The 18,367-nt window shown below is 50.2% G+C and overlaps 1 protein-coding gene across 1 annotated transcript in view; it reads right to left on the reverse strand.

Annotated features, from left to right (window-relative positions):
• The window catches only part of EFCAB7 (EF-hand calcium binding domain 7), a 317,322-nt gene that overhangs the window by 204,838 nt on the left and 94,117 nt on the right, over positions 1 to 18,367 (reverse strand). The window contains exon 3 of the mRNA XM_078669291.1: positions 17,869 to 18,080. Coding sequence (XP_078525417.1) covers positions 17,869 to 18,080 — 212 coding nt within the window. The remainder of the gene's footprint in view (positions 1 to 17,868; positions 18,081 to 18,367) is intronic.

An 18,367-nucleotide genomic window follows, 5' to 3' on the forward strand; every position in this document is an offset into this window, starting at 1 on the left:
GGGTGAGGTTGCAGAGAGCTTCACAAGCTCTCTACCATCATTAGAGGCACTGGGAACTCGATGATGCAGGGAGAGAAAATTAAACGTGAAAAAAACATTAAAAATACATTTCACAGAGAACATTTTTTGTCACACAGACAAGGACTCAGCAGCCTTCGAGAAGATGAGATTGAGTGGGCTGGTTATATTGTATTTAAAAAAAGTAAGTGTAAAATATTTTCAGTAATCTTACTGTTTTTAATAATATTCTAAAACAAAATGTGCCTTTGTGATGATATTTTGAACAGTCTCAAAGAATTCTTAATGATACTCAAGAAGACCAATTTGAAGAATCAAGTTACTTACCTGTAATAATAGTTCTTCAGAATTGGTATCTTTCATAGGTTCACATGCTTGAATCCTTCCTCATTGTTGAGTCCCACATTACCCTTCAGATATGAGTAGGCCTGATAACATTATCACCATGGTAGCCAAACAAACTCAAAGCGAAAGACCTAAACTTCAGCCAGTCAGCATCAAACACCCTGCACACACTCGCCTCTCCCCCACCCAGAGTCCAATATACCTGAGATTGTGTAGCAGTGTTAATATTTAAGAAAATAATCAAAAGGTAAGCCTTAGAAACCCTGTTGTCCTGATGTACTTTTGTTGAAGGAGCTGTCTAGCAGTCTTGAATGATTTCTTAGTTGACTTTGAAGTCTCGGTGGTGCAATCATCAATGGTTGAGTCAACCTTGAGGACACTGACTGAGAGTGTATCGTAAACTGAGTTGTCGTCATAGAAGAAGTGATAGTTGTGGATGGTGCTGTCATTATTGATGGTGTTGTAGACAGCAGAGGCAGCACCGTAGATGCAGAAAGGTTACTGACAGCAGAGTCGTACACGAAGCAGTAGACTGAGATTTTACTTTAGAAAGCACCTCAGACTGTGTTTTTACTACTATGTCCTACTTCTTGTCAGAAACTTGCAAGGCCTTAGGTGAGGGCTCACCAGATTAAACAGTATATCGGCTTTAAGACCATTCCTATGATCTAGGAAACAATTTTTAATTTTTGTTTTAATTGAAGTAGAATGTTGGAATTCAACCTCTGAAGACAGTGAGTCATTAGACTTGTTTTTTTTTTTAGCCAACTCAAAAGGTGTCATTTTAATCGTTCAAGGGTTTTGCAGAGTATTTCTTAAATGGTGCCGTCTTTGCCTTTGTGATGATGATAGAGGCAGTAGCTACTCTCCTTGTTTTTACAGGCCTCCCATGCCTTAATTAAAGCATAAATAATGCTATTTGAAGATTACTGTGGGATTCCCAGCTTGACAAAAGGTGATCATGCAAGCATGTGAATCTATGAAATATCCAGTGCTGGAGAAAAACAGTTCCACATTTGCATTTAAAAGTATAATTGGGTATGAAAATAATTTCAATCTGCAACTCAGGCACCACACAGAGAAGGAGTGAGAAAGAAGCATTAGTAAATCCAAAAAGTCTTGGCTTTAAAAGGCAGATTTATACCTGATGGTTTTGCCAGTGCTTATTTGTGCTGCAACTAGCATTGGCACTGCCACTCACTTTATTTTTATGTTTCATTTTCTAAAAACTGTAACCCAAGTTGCAATAGTAAAAAAAAAAAAATGTGTAAAAATGTGTAAATGTTTACCAGTTCATCACGGCGCCTAAATGAGCACACTTAGTGGCTATCTTGAAAGTTTTTATGAGTAAAAACATTCCAAGACCAATGTATATGTGCATGCCTTGTAGCACAATGGTGGCCATTCCGTTTTATTTAATTTATATCTCCAGGCAGGTCAACGAACTAACTTTAAAATAAAAAATTATAAAGAAAGTTGGGTTGCCAAAAAAAGAAAAAGTGAGTTGCCCAAAAGAACTATGCTGCTGCAGAGCCATCATAATAGGAAACATAAAACTCAAGAATTTTTTTTAAAAGGGGAGAGCAGAATGGAAAGGGACAGCTGAGAGCAACAAATGAGCAGAAAGAATGAAAGCAGAGGGAGGCGTGGCCAGGCGATGACGAAAATGGCCGCCTAGAAACCGAGCTCCGTCAGGACCGCTGCTGTTCCCATCAAATCCGACCACTAATCCTGGCTGGAGCGCACTGCCATCGGCGCCCCAGCTCCCATAGGCGAGGCGCTGCATAATCGCGCTTTGAGCGGAGCCCCGGGACCCAGCGGGAGTGAAACACCGCGATCAGCGCTGAAGCGGCTGGCCTGGAGTGGAGGTCTGGAGCCTTAGCACCGGCTGCGGCTAAAATCGAGACCCCGGACTGCGGCCTACATCGTAAGCGAGGCCTAGGTGGAGCGGGATCTTCAGGGGGCGTGGCCACATCGGGACATACCGCGCTGCTGCCACAGCCCTTGACGGAGCCAGCGGCTCTCAAAAAAGGACGCGGGCGCCTGGGGGGGTGCCTGATATGCCGGACAGCTAAACACAGTCTGGCGCCATCCCCGCATCGTGGTACACAGAACATACTACTGCGCCGAGCGGACACCCAAGATACACAAGGGGAGGCCCAAGTACAGCTCCATTGGGCTTCGTGGATGGCATCGGTGGCGTGACGGCCGTAGCAGCGAATCGTGGCGCCTTGGGCTGAGCACCCAGCGACATGGAGATAACGGCACGCAAGACACAAGAAGGTCTACCGGTGTCAGGGGTGTGGAAGCGGCCTACACCTGGTGGTGAACGAGGTCTCTAATTCCACCGAGCAAGTCGCCCCGGAAAGGTAACTAAGAGCCTCGGTTTGCTGGCGTATTGGGCGGCATCACCGCTGGGCGACTGGTAAGAGACGCCACCGGACAGCTGTGGGCAGGCTGCAGCCTACGGCGGTATCTCGCAAGAGACACGTGGCGACGAAATTGACCGGCCACACGACTTTACCGCGCGGCCCTACTGAAGAATTCATAACAGCGCGGAACCGGAGACTGACGCTGCCCGAACGGCGGCGCGGATAACTGCTTGGAAGGGCGCCTACATCCGCCATGCGACCCAAGGGGGGATCAGCAACACAAAGCTACAAACTAGATCAATATGCGGTGCCAGTTGCGCAGGTGCAGTCCGGAGTGGCGGCGAAGGACAACAAGGACCAGGCGGAACCCTCCCTGACCTCCATAATGACTGCAATCCAAACACTTGGCACTAACCTGGAGACAAAAATGGACAAGATCTCTATCGAGGTAAATTTGTTACGCACTGACCTCGGCAAAACCACAGAGAGATCCAAGACCAACGAAACCGCCATTAAGGCACTGCAGGCCTCGGAGAAACTGCTAGAGGGCAGGGTGAACGAGCTCGTCCACCAACACCGACAGATTGCCCTGAGGCTTGAGGACCAGGAAGGGAGGGCCCGAAGGAGCAACATCTGCGTGGTAGGTGTGCCGGAAGGAACGGAGGGGCAAAGTGTGGAGCTATTTCTGGAGGACCTGATCCTCCGCCACCTAAAGCCGAAGAGACTCTCAAAGATCTTCACCATCGAACGGGCACATCGCGCCCCGGTCCCTAAACCCAAACCAGGGGCTCCACCAAGGACAATCATCGCAACAGTGTTGAATTATAGGGACCGCGATGCAATCCTCCAGGTAGCCAGACACCATGGAGACCTGCAGTACGAAGGGGCTACTATCCGATTCTTCCCTGACTTTACTCTGCAAGTCCAGCAGGAACGGCGCTCCTTCGTGGGAGTTAAGGCGGCGCTCCGAGAACGGGGAGTAAAATATCTGATGTTCTTCCCAGCCAAACTGAAAATAATTACGGGAGGCAAGTCCTTCTTCTTCACATCGCCGGCAGCAGTCCAGGAATGGCTTGACACGACGACACCGGAGGCACGAGCAGGACAAGATCGCGACAACTGGAGGGAGGCCAGAGCCTCCTCCCCCGGATCGGCGGCGGGGAGATTAAAAGGAGACGAGCAGAGCCAACGGTCCTGGCGTTCCAGGTCGAACAGTCCACGCTGGGATTCGCTCTAAGACACGACAGCGCGATGAAGAAACAGAATACGGTACCAGGACTCATCGAACAGTAACGTATAATGCTGACATGGGCAGGGCTATAAAGCGTGTTCAATTGCCTGCTGCATGTGATGCCTCTTGTCGAAGCTTAAGCCAAAGGCGGGCCCATCCGCACCCATCGTAGACAGGAAGAGGCAGGGTCATCACCCGTGGCTCTGCAATCAGGAGTTCTGGAGTCTGAATCAAAGGCCATGAGGATAGTTAAAATGATGCTTAAGTAAGCGGGATCAGACAGGGCTTTTGGGGCATTCAAAAATAAGTTGCGGGGCGTGGCCAAGATGGCGGCGGAATAGGACGTGCTTCCCAGTCCCTCCGGCGCCACCTGACATCTAGCGTTGTATATCGCCCTACCTGGTGCCCATCCACGCTGCTGACGGTGTGCACCTGTGCCCTCTCGCTGTCCTGGTCCTGGCGGTGCCCTTATTTTTGAGCTGGGTAAGGGTGTTTTGACGATTGGGGCGGCGCGGCCCTGACGTCCCCTGGGCCCGGCGCGCTTCGTGATGCGAAGAGCGGAGGCCTGTACGCCGCGGTGCGGTGCATTGCATGCTGTGGGCGGCCGCCCCTGGTACCGCGGGCGGTGCATGGTGCTGCGTTCGCTGTGGCGGAAGAGTGGAGCAGTCGCTGCTGGGCCCGGAGCGGCGCCGGTCTCTATACAGCGGTGAGGTCTGCCCCGGGGAGGCTGGTGTGGTACGCGAGCTCCTGCTGCAGTCGCGGCAGTCGAGCGCCCCGGACGGAGGCTGCCTGGTCCCAGAGGTGAGGAGTGAGGGGGCGGCTGGCCAGAGGCCCGGGATTCGGTCCGCGATCCGGCTGACTGTGTGAGGCCCACGCGGGTGTTCTCAGCGGTGGGCCTAAATACTGGTGGCAAGTGCTGCCACCCTCCCCCCGGCCTTGGCTGCTCCCGGGGCCGCGCTGCGGTAGTTACTGCGGCCTGGTTGGGCCTGCTGATATGGGGCTCTGCGGCACATTGTTCCGGCACACGGATCGGCGGGTGGCGCATCGGTGGGGCCCTTCCCCCCCACTAGCTGGAGCGCTTCGGGCACAGTCGCCCGGGGCTGGTGTGGGGCCTCGTATCTGCCCGCATTTCGGCGGGCGGCGCTTCTCTGTTTTGGTGCTTTCCCGCTTAGCCTTCCCCCGCGTGTGGAGGACGGAAGTACACAGTGGGGCCCCATTGGAGATTTGGGCACGGTGCGGAGAGAGAGTGCGGAGAGGCCCCCAGAGGTGCCCGTGAGAGGGCTTGTGGGCAGAGAGGAGGAGAGGGGTGAGGCCTGGTGACTGCCTGCCTGAGTTGCGGCTTCTGTGGAGCTTCTGTGGAGCTCGTGGGGCCTGGGTCCAGTCTCTACTAGCTGTAAGGACCTTTGTGGAGCCCGTGGGAGCCCTGGATAGAGGATTGCCATGGAGAAGTGTGCAGGCGGCGGCCTAACCGGGCCCTGTACCGGGGCGGACCTCTGCAGTTGGTGGTCCTGGGGACTGCTCTCCCACTGAGCTGCCTAGGCGAGGAGCTTGCAGGATAGAGGAGGGCGCGCCATCGGCCCGTGCATCGGCGGGCGGCGTTTTCCAGCGTTGGCCCGGGTCGGGGCTAAGGGGGGCGGTGCAGGTGCTGCTGGAGCCTGTTTGTGCACCACTGGGCCCTAGGCTACGCCGCTATGTCGGCCACCAGGGGCAAGAAAGATAAACCCCTGAAAGACTCGCTACAGAAGACGGCGGGTCGGACTGCCTTGCAGTCTGATGTCCAGTCCGCGCAGCCTGACGATGTGGATGCGCCGGCGACTAAGGCCTTTATGCTGGAGCTCTTTGCTGCCATCAAGGAGGACATCTTGGAACTCCGTTCCCGGCTCTCCTCAGATGTCCGAGAGATGCGGCGAGACGTCGACGCCATTGGGGAGAGAGTGGCGACCCTGGAGGAGCATGACCTGAGCACTGTCGATGAGATCCATCAGCTCCAGCAAGACGTTCTTCGCCTGACATAACAAAACCTGGATTTGCAAGCACACACTGAAGACCTGGAAAACCGCTTGCGGAGGAACAACAACAGGATCAGAGCGGTACCCTGGAAGAGGGAAGGGGATAGCCTGCGGGTATACGTGGCGGCGTTGTTCCGACAAATCCTTGATGAGGGGGATTAGCTGGACATTCAATTGGACCGTGTGTACCGCGTTGGCTTACCGAGGGGTGCCAAGGCCCCTCCACCGGACATTCTGGTTTACGTGCATGACTTTCAGCTCAAAGAGCGGATTCTTCGCAAAGCGCGAGATCTCAACCCGGTGCAGTTTCGTGGGCACCAGCCTGCTCTCTTTCAAGATCTGGCTGGCCTCTACTCTTACCAAACGTCGCAGCTTGAAGCCTATTACTACCTACTTACGGGAACAGGGCATCCCCTACTCGTGGGGGCACCTGTTTCGCATAATCTTTAAGTTCAAAGGTAAACTTTTGCAGATCCGCTCACTGGAGGCAGCTTATGAGGCGCTGGGTTTGGAGAGGTCTGCTGCTCAGGCTGGATCAACTGGGTCGCCTCCTCAGCGCAGGCGCTCCACGGAATGGCAGAGAGTGGGAAGATCGCCCCCACTGGGGAAGCCTGACCTCTCTGCAAACCTTTTGGAGAGGGAGGCGGCTGTCTCCTCGGTGGCGCTGGTGACCGACAGTGAGAGTGTCCCTTGAAGGATGCTTGCCTGGCACAGGCTGGGTTCCATGGCGGCTTTGGGGGGGACATGGGGGGGTGAGACTGTATCTCTTGCTCTTCTTTACATCCTTGTTGTGTGGTGGTGCCCTGTATCAGGGTTGAGAAAGGTTCCCCGATGGCGCCATATTTTCCCTACATAGTGATTCTTCAGACAAACATTGGTCCCTTCACAAGACTTTTACTACCTTTCTTCTTTTCTGTGGTTCAGTCCTTTTGTGGGGGTGGTTTTTGGGATGGGGGTTGTTTTTGGGGCTCCGCATCAGTTCTCCGGGTGGCTAGGCGTATGTTGGGCCCGCTGCTTGCTTCCTGCGCTTTGCCCAATGCTCCGGTCCTAGATAGTTGGGCTAGCGCTTCCCTCCCTCTTAGGGATTATGGGTAGGGATCTGAAAATTGTAATCCTGAATGTTAGGGGCCTAAATAACCCTGTTAAGTGCGCGGCCATCCTTTCTTTGTTGGAGAATGCAGACGGTGATTGTGAATTAGATTACCCTGTACCCTGTAAATTGTTCTGTTTTATATTAAATTTACATTTATTTACTTTGTCGCAATTTTAATTTGTTATTGGTAGGCTCTGTATTTTGGAGTTAGTAATGTTGGACAGTTACTCTAGAGTATATTGACCACAGTGAACCACAAAATGGTTCATCTAATAAGAAACAAGTCAAACATGCAGCCAAAAATTGCCCACTCAAAGAGGTAGATGGGCTCATAGAAGAGGTGAAAACCATTCTGAACATTGGAAAAACCAATAAGGAACAAAAAATAGTATGCCCAATTTTTCATGAAAACAACAATTGCAAATGTTGTGTCAGCCGACTCTTAGTCGACTGTTCTGAGGATAGTAAAGAAACTTGGATTAATATGTCTAGTGTAGCATTACTATTGGCTTCCTTGACTTTGATACATGATCTCTGAGCCTGTAACGGCTGTACCCCTTTCAAGAGAGGAAGTATTACTAGCAAAATTGAATATATCCCATTAGATCTAAGATTATGGTCCTCTCTGTCTGGTATGGTAGTCATTGATACAAATGACAGTGACCACAATGCACTAGCACTTACTTTGGTAAATAGACCAGACTTTATCTGTAATATTTCTGATTCTCCAATATATTTTGATGATAATAGGAGGAATGTTAAATGGATTAGCATTAAGGAAAGACCAGATATCCTAGCAAAAATATTTGCCCTGGTGGTTAATGCCCTACACACCTATGAGGAAACCATAGGTGATGAGATCCCAGCAGCGGATATACATTACTCTCTGTTTGAATCCTTGAAGAACATTTTTACAAAGGATTTAAGAACTCGAAACGAAAAACAACAAGGAAACTATTTGGTATGACAACAATTGCAGGTTAGCAAAATCATAATTTTTAAAGGCAATTAAAAGCGGATAGGGCAGCGGTCCCTGAAGGCAGAAGACATTATAGATAGGACAAGATGTAAATACGGGAAAGTGGTAGCAAGTTAAATGGCAAGAACTCTTAATTCTTACTAGGAATAAGCAGGTCAGTCTGGCATATTTCCACACATGGTACTTGACTTTCAATTGGGAATGAGGAGTTCTATATACAGCCACAGGTGTGGCAAAAACATTTTTCAGATCTCTACATATTGTGTTGAGGGGAACAGGTAAATTTAGTTGACCCAGCAAATACTGACTTACCTCTAGGGCATGGACATAGTTCTCCAATTAAATTATTGGTTGATGAAATGCTAAAAGCTATTGCTTGTGCAGTGTATAAGAAGTATGCAGAGAATCGCATTCATTGGTTTTTCTAAAGTGTATCATTATTTAAGGAGAAAATGGATTGTTCCAATCTGTCGGAATATGGCCATGAGACAATGGGATCTTCAAAATAGATAATAGCAAATGCGTAGTTTTCTCCTTGTATTTATACACTGAGTGGCCAACTAGGATAATGATTTCTCCATGCATACATAAGTTTTAGTAATCTGTTTTATGGAATCAATCTCACTATACTTATGTAATTAGATATTATATTTTAATTCTGTCAGCACATACTGTGCTTTAGTGATTTGCTGTATTTAATCAATTTTGCTGTATTTATGTATGTATATATTATATGTTTTCAAACGTGTTTTATGAGAACTTGTCGCAAAATAAACAATATATATGATATATATAACATATATATATCATATACATAAAATATATATATTTGTTGTTTATTTCAAGACAAATTCTCATGAAGCACAAGTTTAAAAACTTGAAAACTGTATATACATATAGAGTAGTCAAGATGCTTTGAGAACTCAACATCCTCGGGAGACAAGAATTACACACATTAGTAAACACCACCATATTCATTTAAGGAAAAAATCTTTCCAAATATTTACGATAAGAAAAGGTTGAAAAGTTCTGTGAAATTCTTGCAGACAATAAGGCTAGATCTGGTAGTATTCGGTCAGAATTCAGTCAGAGTGTAGGTTCACTAATCCCTGGGGAATAGACAGTCTGACGATTGGACATCCAAATTGCCTTCATGGTCTAAAAGTATTTTATTATCAGCAAAGGTTCAGCTCAAAAGGTGATCATTTGAATGGTAATTAAAGCTTAGCTGAGAAAGACGTGGATATGAGTTTCAAAGAGGAAATGGGACGCCAAGAATAAGCAGATAAGGAAATAAGCATTAGTGGTGGGATACTGATAACCAATGAGACACCAGGTAGTTGGGCAATGGTAAATCAGGACAATTCAGGCTGGGTATGTTTATGTTTCGACAGCAGATGCTAATAGGGAAGAAATATGGGGCGGATAGGAAGCAGGGTGAAGTTGGTGGTCAAGGGGAAAGGATTGTTTGCTATTAACAGGCCAGGCACATGGGTGTCAAAGAAACTTAAGGAAAACAGATGGATCACATAGGGAAAAGAAATTACAGGTGGACTAGGCCTGACTAATGCCTTTGAATACCAAGGGCTACTATCACAAAATCATACCTGATTTCATATGTCACATGAACTTTTCCAGATATATTTCTGTTGCAGAAAAGATACCCTTTAGGGACAAACTGTAATTTTAGGACAGTTCTCAGAGCTCAGTGGAGCGATGATTATAATTGCACTGAAATTTCCATTCACCATTGAAAGAGACTGGGAAAATGCATACCTGAGACACCCGATGATACCAGTAAAGCATAAAAGAGAGTTATGGGCAGTTCTAAACAAACAAGCTTCTATTATAACAAGCAACCAGATGGCAGTTATCCATGGGAGAGAGAGGGTAGACATGCCAATGCCCCTGAAAGAATGTTAGAGGCAATGTTAGTAATGAAGGTAAAGCTGGAGGTTAATTAGGAAAAATATATAAAAGAACAATTTTAAATGAGTTAATTGACTTAATAGAATTAAAAGATGTGAATAGGGTTAGAGCGAGCACAGAAAGCATTACTGCGGGGCACACCATTTCTTCACCCGCTTCAGGCCCAGAAGCACAAAGAGTGACAAGTGCTTGTACTGCTGCAAGGAATTCATCAGACAAATTGTTCATATTCTTTACACCTGGTTCTGAATCCTAGGCTTTTCATGGATAGTCATGAATGCAGAATATTCCAACGAAAACAAAAACCATCAAGATAGAGGGGTCAGAGTATCGGGGTTTGCGCCCTCCAACCATTACACAATACAAAAACGAAACCCATCGAGTGAAAAAATCAACCAAATTCAGGATCCGTTACCTCTGAAATGGGAACAATCACTACAAGTCAAGTGTGTCAGTGAATAATAAAAAAAATATAAGGTATGCCTTCAAACGCCTGGTCAGGCTTCCTAGGAATCTTCCTTAGGAACAAGAAGACAAGCAGTAAGTATACAGTAGAGGATGCTTGCATAAAATGTGTGTTTGCAGAGTATTACAGATGGTACATGGGCATTGGCTGCATGGGCTGAAATGAACCATGCTCAAAGACCTCAAAGAAGCTGTAATTAAAGTCATATCAACAGCAAAAAAAAAACGCTTGAGCTGTGTTCCTGCGACTGCTAATTTTTCTGTTATATCTTGAAACCTTATTAAGGCTACACCTGGAAGTGGTGGAGCCAGTGGTACTCCAAACCTAAGTGGCTTTATGCCGCACAAGTCCACAATGGAAAATGTTAAATCTCTTCGTCCTGTGTTGGTCGGTCTGATAAGATAGCAGAACTTCTAACTTTACACCTATTGGTTTTAGAAAAGGGTTTAATGTCCCAGAATAAGGATAGCAGTTCAGGGTCTGAAAAGGCTAAATATTGTCTGCAAATGTATTTTAAACTTAAAAGTACTCTGTGGGCACTCAACAGCACAAGGCACCCACAATAGTCAGGCCTGAGGATCATGAACACATCTAAAATGTTTGTCAGCTATTCAGGATTGGGTGTCATCATGAGTGTGCCAGAAGAATAAAATAAGACACAAGTTGTCAAAGGGACACTGAGCTTTGGGATGATGAACCCTTTTAGTATGTCTGCTAACTGTATACGATTTTTAACTATAATGGAAGTCTTTCTACAAACGCCTTCAAGCTGTGCTGAGTTCTAAAAGCTCTGTAATATCATGATTTAGACACTGGTGAGATGGCAGCTAGGATTGGACCCCAAGCAGGTGTTTCTGGGACCAATAGAACACTTAGAACTGAATCGGGGAACTATGCCTTGTTGCAGTTTAGTTTAATTATGATAGAACAAGATACTATAAAAAAATAACAAGAAGGATAAAGGGATATATACAAAATATATAACAGATAAAGTGCATTCTGTAATTGAGATAGGTGGAAGAAACCAATATCTGAAATTTAGGATGCCCCTTCAAAGATCAGAAAGCAAAAGTTACTACTTGTGTAACGATATATCTGTAAGAGACATTAGTTAGTGATAGATTCCTTACCTTAGAATATCCCCAGGCATCAGACTGGATCCGGAATTTTTTTGCGTAGCAGTACCCTTGCGCGTCGGTAGGCGTCGTCTGCGGCTCCGCGTCCGTCGTCGGCGCCGTGATGACGTCGTCGGAGTACTTAGACGCCGCCTCCGCGTGCTGACGTCAGTTCTTAGACACAGCTTTTCCGCGCCAAAGGCGCTGAGCCATGTTAAAAATCAACACTGGTGCCATTGAAACTAGGGCCCTGAAAGGGGATAACCCTAACCCTAGATATCGGTTCGCAGAACGGGGAGGATGGGTGGGTCGGTAAGGAATCTATCACTAACTAATGTCTCTTACAGATATATTGTTACACAAGTAGTAACTTGTGCATCTGAAAGAGACACGTTAGTGATAGATTCCTTACCTTAGAATAGATACCCCAGCAATACCAACCCCGGTGGTGGGTCTACGAACCAATAATCACACCAGAAAGTCCTGGAGGACAGAACGGCCAAAGAAGCCATCCCTCCGGACTTGGCTGTCCAGGCAGTAGTGTCTCGCAAACGTGTGCAGTGATGCCCACGTAGCTGCCTGACAGATGTCTTGTAAGGGCACTCCCCGGCCCAGGGCAGTTGTAGTCGCCGTGGCTCGGGTGGAATGAGCCCGCAATCCAACAGGGGGCTCCTTTTTAGCCAAGGAGTAACATGCCTGGATACACAAGATGATCCACCGGGAGATGGTCCTCTTGTGCACCGCTTTCCCCTTCTTAGCGCCCACGTAACCAACAAAGAGTTGGTCATCCACCCGGAACTGGCGTGTGCGATCCAAGTAGAATGAGAGCGCACGTTTTGGGTCCAGACGGTGGAGCCGCTCTTTCCCTTTAGAGGGGTGCGGAGGCGGAAAGAAGGTTGGCAAGGTGATGGACTGCCCAATGTGGAAGGCCGTGACAACCTTGGGCAGGAAAGATGGTTTAGTATGCAACACAACCTTGTCCGGATGGACAGAAAGGAAAGGAGGAGTACAAGAAACGGCCTGGAGCTCACTCACTCTCCTGGCAGAGGTGATGGCAACCAGGAAAGCAGTCTTCAGAGTTAGAAGGCGGAGAGTACAGTTGTGAAGTGGCTCAAAGGGAGCGCACATCAGAAATGTAAGAACAAGGTTCAAGTCCCACTGAGGCATCACAAACAGAACAGGAGGGAAGGTGTGTGTGATGCCTTTAAGAAAACGATTTACAATAGGGGACTTGAACAAGGAAGGTTGATCAGGCAGCCTTAGAAAGGCTGAAAGGGCAGAAAGGTAGCCCTTGATAGTGCCCAGAGCAGAGCCCTGCTGGGCAAGAGAAAGAAGGAAGAGAAGAACCTCTGAGAGAGGGGCAGCAAGAGGATCCACAGCCTTTGCTGTGCACCATGCCACAAATTTGTTCCACCTGCAGGCGTATACCGACTTTGTGGAGGGACGCCTGGCTGCCAGAATGACGTTACAAACTTCAGGAGGCAAGTCAAATGGCCTCAACTGTCGCCGCTCAATCTCCAAGCATGGAGGTGGAGACTGGACAGGTTCGGGTGGAGGACCGTCCCCTACTGCTGCGACAGAAGGTCCTCCTGAAGAGGCAGACGAATCGGGGAATCGACTGACATACTGAGTAGCTCTGGATACCAGTACCTTCGTGCCCAGTCTGGAGCCACAAGGATGACTTGGGCCCGATCGCGCTTGATCTTCTTCAGCACTCTGGGCAGAAGTGGTATAGGCGGAAAGGCGTACAATAGACCGCAACTCCACTCGCGACGAAAAGCGTCTCCGAGCGAGTGCCGCCTTGGAAATTCCAACGCGCAGAACTGATGACATTGCGCGTTCTCTTCGGTGGCGAATAGATCTAACCAAGGCTCTCCCCATCGCTGAAAGAGGCCTTGCGCCACGTCCGAGTTCAGACGCCATTCGTGATCCATCATGCACCGACGGCTGAGCTCGTCCGCCCTGGCGTTCAGAGAACCTGCCAGGTGTTGAGCCACCAGGGTCACGCCCTGGCGTTCCAGCCACTGCCAGAGGCGCAGAGCCTCCTGGCAAAGGGTCCACGACCCCACCCCGCCCTGTTTGTTGCAGTACCACATGGCGGTGGTGTTGTACGTGAACACCTGCAATACACTCCCCCAGACAGAGGGGAGGAATGCTTTCAGTGCTAGACGAATCGCCCGCAACTCCAAAAGGTTGATGTGGAGCCGGGCCTCCGCCGGAGACCAGAGGCCTCTGATCTCCGCCTCTCCCATGTGGCCTCCCCAGCCCTGGAGGGACGCGTCCGTCACAACTACGTGCTCCGGTTGGGGAAGGGAGAGGGATCTGCCGCTGACCCAATCACGGTCCGTGAGCCACCACTGCAGCTGTCTCGCAGTGCCCTCCGAGATTAGGACGTGGTCGGACAGGTTGCCCTGATGCTGGGCCCACTGAAACTTCAGGTCCCACTGCAGAGCCCGCATCCGCCACCTGGCGTGATGCACCAGTAGGATGCAGGAGGCCATCAGCCCCAGATGCCTCAGCGTCAACCTGACCGAGACCCGGGATAAAGGCTGAAATAGTGGAATCAGAGCCTGAATATCCCGGCCCCGCTCTTCGGGAGGATAAATCCGAAACTGAGTCCAGAACCGCTCCGATGAAGAGGAGCTTTTGAGAGGGGCACAGGTGTGACTTTGGCACATTGAGGGAAAACCCCAGCTGGTGCAGGAGGTCTGCCGTTGTCTGGAGGTGGCTGACGACTGTTTGGGGCGAGCCCGCCTTCAACAACCAGTCGTCGAGGTAGGGGAAGACTGAAACCCCTAACCTGCGCAGATGAGCTGCGACCACCGCCATCACCTTTGTGAACACCCGTGGGGCGCTGGTAAGGCCGGAAGGGAGCACGGTGTACTGAAAGGGCTCGTGGCCAACCGTGAACCGCAGGTAGCGCCGGTGGGCCGGCAGGACGGGGATGTGGAAATAAGCGTCCTGCAAGTCCAACGCTACCATCCAGTCTCCTGGGTCCAGGGCAGCTAAGACCTGAGCCAGTGTCAGCATTTTGAACTTCTCCTTCCGGAGGAAGCCGTTGACGTTCCTTAGGTCCAAGATAGGGCGTAGGCCCCCTTTGCCCTTCTTGAGTACCAGAAAGTAGTGGGAGTAACAACCACACCCTACTTCTGGCCCAGGAACGCGCTCGATGGCCCCCTTGGCCAAGAGGGCCGTAATTCCTCCTGCAGAAGCCGCAAATGATCCCCCGATACTCGGTGGTACTGCGGTGGCATGGCTGGAGGGGTCGCCTCGAAGGGGAGGGAGTAGCCTCTTCGGACGATTTGCAGCACCCACCTGTCCGACGTGACGGTGCGCCAGTGGAGGAGGTGATGGCGAACCCTGCCCCCCACTGGTGTCACATGGGCCTGAAAGCACGGACTAGGAGGGTTTTGAGGCGGATGCTGCGGGGAAAGGTGTGGACTGACCTCGCCGTTGCCCCCGACCGCCTCCCCGGCGGTTTCCACGGCCGCCACCGCATTGGGTATTACCCTGCGGAGCGTGGCTGGCAGCACGTGTGGGTACACCCCTTCCGTGGCCACGAAAGGAGTGAAAGGCAGCCGATTGCTGGCGCGGGGCCGAGAGGCCCAAGGACTTGGCCGTAGACCTGGAGTCCTGAAAGCGCTCAAGCGCATGGTCTGCCTTGTCGCCAAAAAGGCGACGGCCATCAAACGGCATGTCCATCAGTGTGTTTTGGACATCGGCCGAAAAGTTGGCGGACCTCAACCAGGCATGACGTCTGACCGCCACCGTCGTTGCCATCGCTCTACCTAGTGAGTCGGTGGTATCCAGCCACACCGGCTAGAATATCTGGCTGCATCCCGGCCCTCCACAAGGGCTTGGCCGAGTTTGGCCCGTACCTCCAACGGACACTCTGGCAGCACTTCCGCAACCGTACCCACAGAGAGTGGGTGTAGCGGCCCAAGATGCATGCAGTGTTGGAAGACCGCAGACCCAGACTAAGGGATGAGAAGATCTTTTTACCGTACTGCTCATACCTCTTGGATTCCCTGTCCGGCGGAGCCGACGGGAATGCGATCTGGAAGTTGGAGGCCTGGATGACCAGGCTCTCGGGGTGGGGTGGGTGGACAGGAAACATGGGTCACCCGGAGCCGGGCGGTGGCGTCTGGCCACGTTCCTATCTACAGGCGAAACTGTAGCGGGCTTGGACCAAGTTCCCAAAAGATCGTCGGTCAAGGCCTCATTAAACGGCAGCAGAGGCTCAGCTGAGCATGACTGCGGCTTAAGGACCTCAGTGAGGAGGTTAGTCCTCACGGCCGCGACGGGGAGCTCAAGGCACACCACACTGTAGGTTGCCCCCTCCTCCGTAGCCACGGTAGGAGGCGAGACAAAGCCAGTGTCGGGCGAAGTGTCCAGACCACTGGCATCCCCAAGTTCACCTGTCCAGTCCTCCTGGGACTGACATTCACGTGTCAGAGGGTCCTCAGACCCCTCCCAATACTCCTCATCACCCATCTCCTGGTACTCAGGGTCAGAAAAGGATGGGGCCGGTTCATGGAAAGTAAACTCTCCGAACGGCGTCTGAAGCGGCGCCCAATGGCGCCGCTTCGGCGCCGGAACCGGGTCGAGGGAGGCATCGGGGACGGCGCCGCCCTCGGGCGGCGCCGGGGGTGACACCTGGGGGGTCGGCGCTGAGGAGGTCGTCAAGTCCACCGGCGGCGACCCGGATCCGGAACCAGATCCAGTGGGGCCCTGCGGCGCCAGGCCCGAAGGCGCCGGCGGCGTCGGAGCCGAAGCACCCGACGGCATCGGGACCTAAGCCCCCGACCCGCTAGGCCCCCCAGACGGGTCCGCTGGGCCCGGAGGCGCCGCGGAGCCCGTCGTAGGAGAGAGGGACCTCATGGCCATGAGGAACCGCTCGATCTCCTCCAGCGTCGCGTTAGGCCCAGGGACCGAAGGGTATGGGGCCGGACGCGGAGCCTACGACTCCGACGGAGCCGCGTGGGCGGTGTCACCAGAACCCCCGGCTGCGTTGTGCGAGCGTCGGGGGGAGTCGGAACAGCGATGACGTCTCTTCGACTTCTTGTGCTTACCTGACGACTTCGACCCGGAGGAGTGATGTCGACTCCCGGAGCTCCGATGGCTCCTCTCCCGCGGCCGGTCCCTTGACCTCCGTCCGGACCGGGACCGTTCTCTGCGCGGGACTGCCTGCCGGAGTTCGAGTCGCTTGCGGGACCGCTCCCACCTAGCTTTCGAAGTCAGGGCCCGACAGTCGGAGCAGGTCTTGTCGTCGTGATCGACGCCGAGGCAGTGGAGACACCGACGGTGAGGGTCGGTGACCGACATCAGTCGGTCACAATCCTCACAGGGCTTGAAACCTGGCATCCCTGCCGGCACCGATCGGAGTCGAAGACTCGAAAAAGGATGATCAAAAGATCAAAAAAAGAGTTAGTCAAAAAGTGACTAAGGTACCACTTTTTCCGGATCTGCGCTGCTGGCGCGGAAAAAAGAAGAACTGACGTCAGCACGCGGAGGCGGCGTCTAAGTACTCCGACGACGTCATCACGGCGCCCACGACGCCGACGACGGACGCGGAGCCGCAGACGACGCCTACTGACGCACAAGGGTACTGCTACGCAAAAAATATCCGGATCCAGTCGGATGCCTGGGGATATTCTAAGGTAAGGAATCTATCACTAACGTGTCTCTTTCAGATACATGGGGACTAAGGATGGAACAATTTTCTAATATTTAGCTGATGATAGGCTGGAGTAAAATGGACAAATGAATGGGCTAGGACAAGCAAGAGATTTTTGTCTAAAGTTACAAATATAGTTGAGAATGTGGAGACTAGTAGAAAACAGAAGTGGATAAGGAGGGGACAAATTGGTCTTACCTGTAGTATTGGATCCAACAAGCTAGAGGCCTCACAATTTAAAATGAATGTTGACATTCCTCTACCTAATGAAAATGTCATAAAGTGGCTTACAAAAAACACTGATTTGAAAATAAATAATCAGTGTGCCACAATTACAACAAAATTCACAATCAACATCAACAAAGTGTTCTTTTTCTATAAGAAGCAAAGGTCAAATTTCCTGAAACTAAGTACTTATGACCCACCTTCATGACGCTAATGCATTAAATGCACCCTACCACAACACTAAAACTAACAAGGAGTTGGATCCACGTCTCGCAGGACAAGAGGCGTACACCTACCTATACTCCATGTTTTTGAAGACCGTAGTGGAGCACTTGTCGTTAAATATTATAGCACACACACAAAATATCAACCTAAAAATAAAAACAAGGTGAATCGTAATCATACTCACTGTTGTTAGGATCTTTTGAAGATCAGAATGTGAAATGTAACCTTTGTTATTCACATCAATCTTTTTGAAGGCTTTCAGCAGTTCTGCATTTGTGATTGGTGTTTCATTCTTTACTATCGTGCAAAAATCATCAAAATTCAGCTCTTTTGTTTTTGGTGTCCAGTACTTGCTCAGAGTCCTTCGAGATGGATTTCTTCCTGCCCGCTGAAGCACTGCAAAATGAAATATTAACCCAAACATTAATCTGAGGGTCAGTAATTTGCCGTTCCTGCAGACACATTGTTTCTTATAACAGGAACATCCTTGAGAACAAAGTAACAATGTTTTTGCAGGTTGACATGAATTTAGTAAACACATAAGCCTCGAAAACATTCTTAGGGGCCTAGCTTTAGTGTTGCTGTATTACAGAAGTTGCAGGAATGTTAGTAAAAGGAGTTTTCAGATTTCTTTCATACATGTAAAATAAAGGGTCACTTGTATACAAGTAAAGCTTGATAGC

Source organism: Lissotriton helveticus, chromosome 1_2, assembly GCF_964261635.1.
Source record: "Lissotriton helveticus chromosome 1_2, aLisHel1.1, whole genome shotgun sequence".
In the NCBI taxonomy this organism is placed as follows: domain Eukaryota; kingdom Metazoa; phylum Chordata; class Amphibia; order Caudata; family Salamandridae; genus Lissotriton; species Lissotriton helveticus.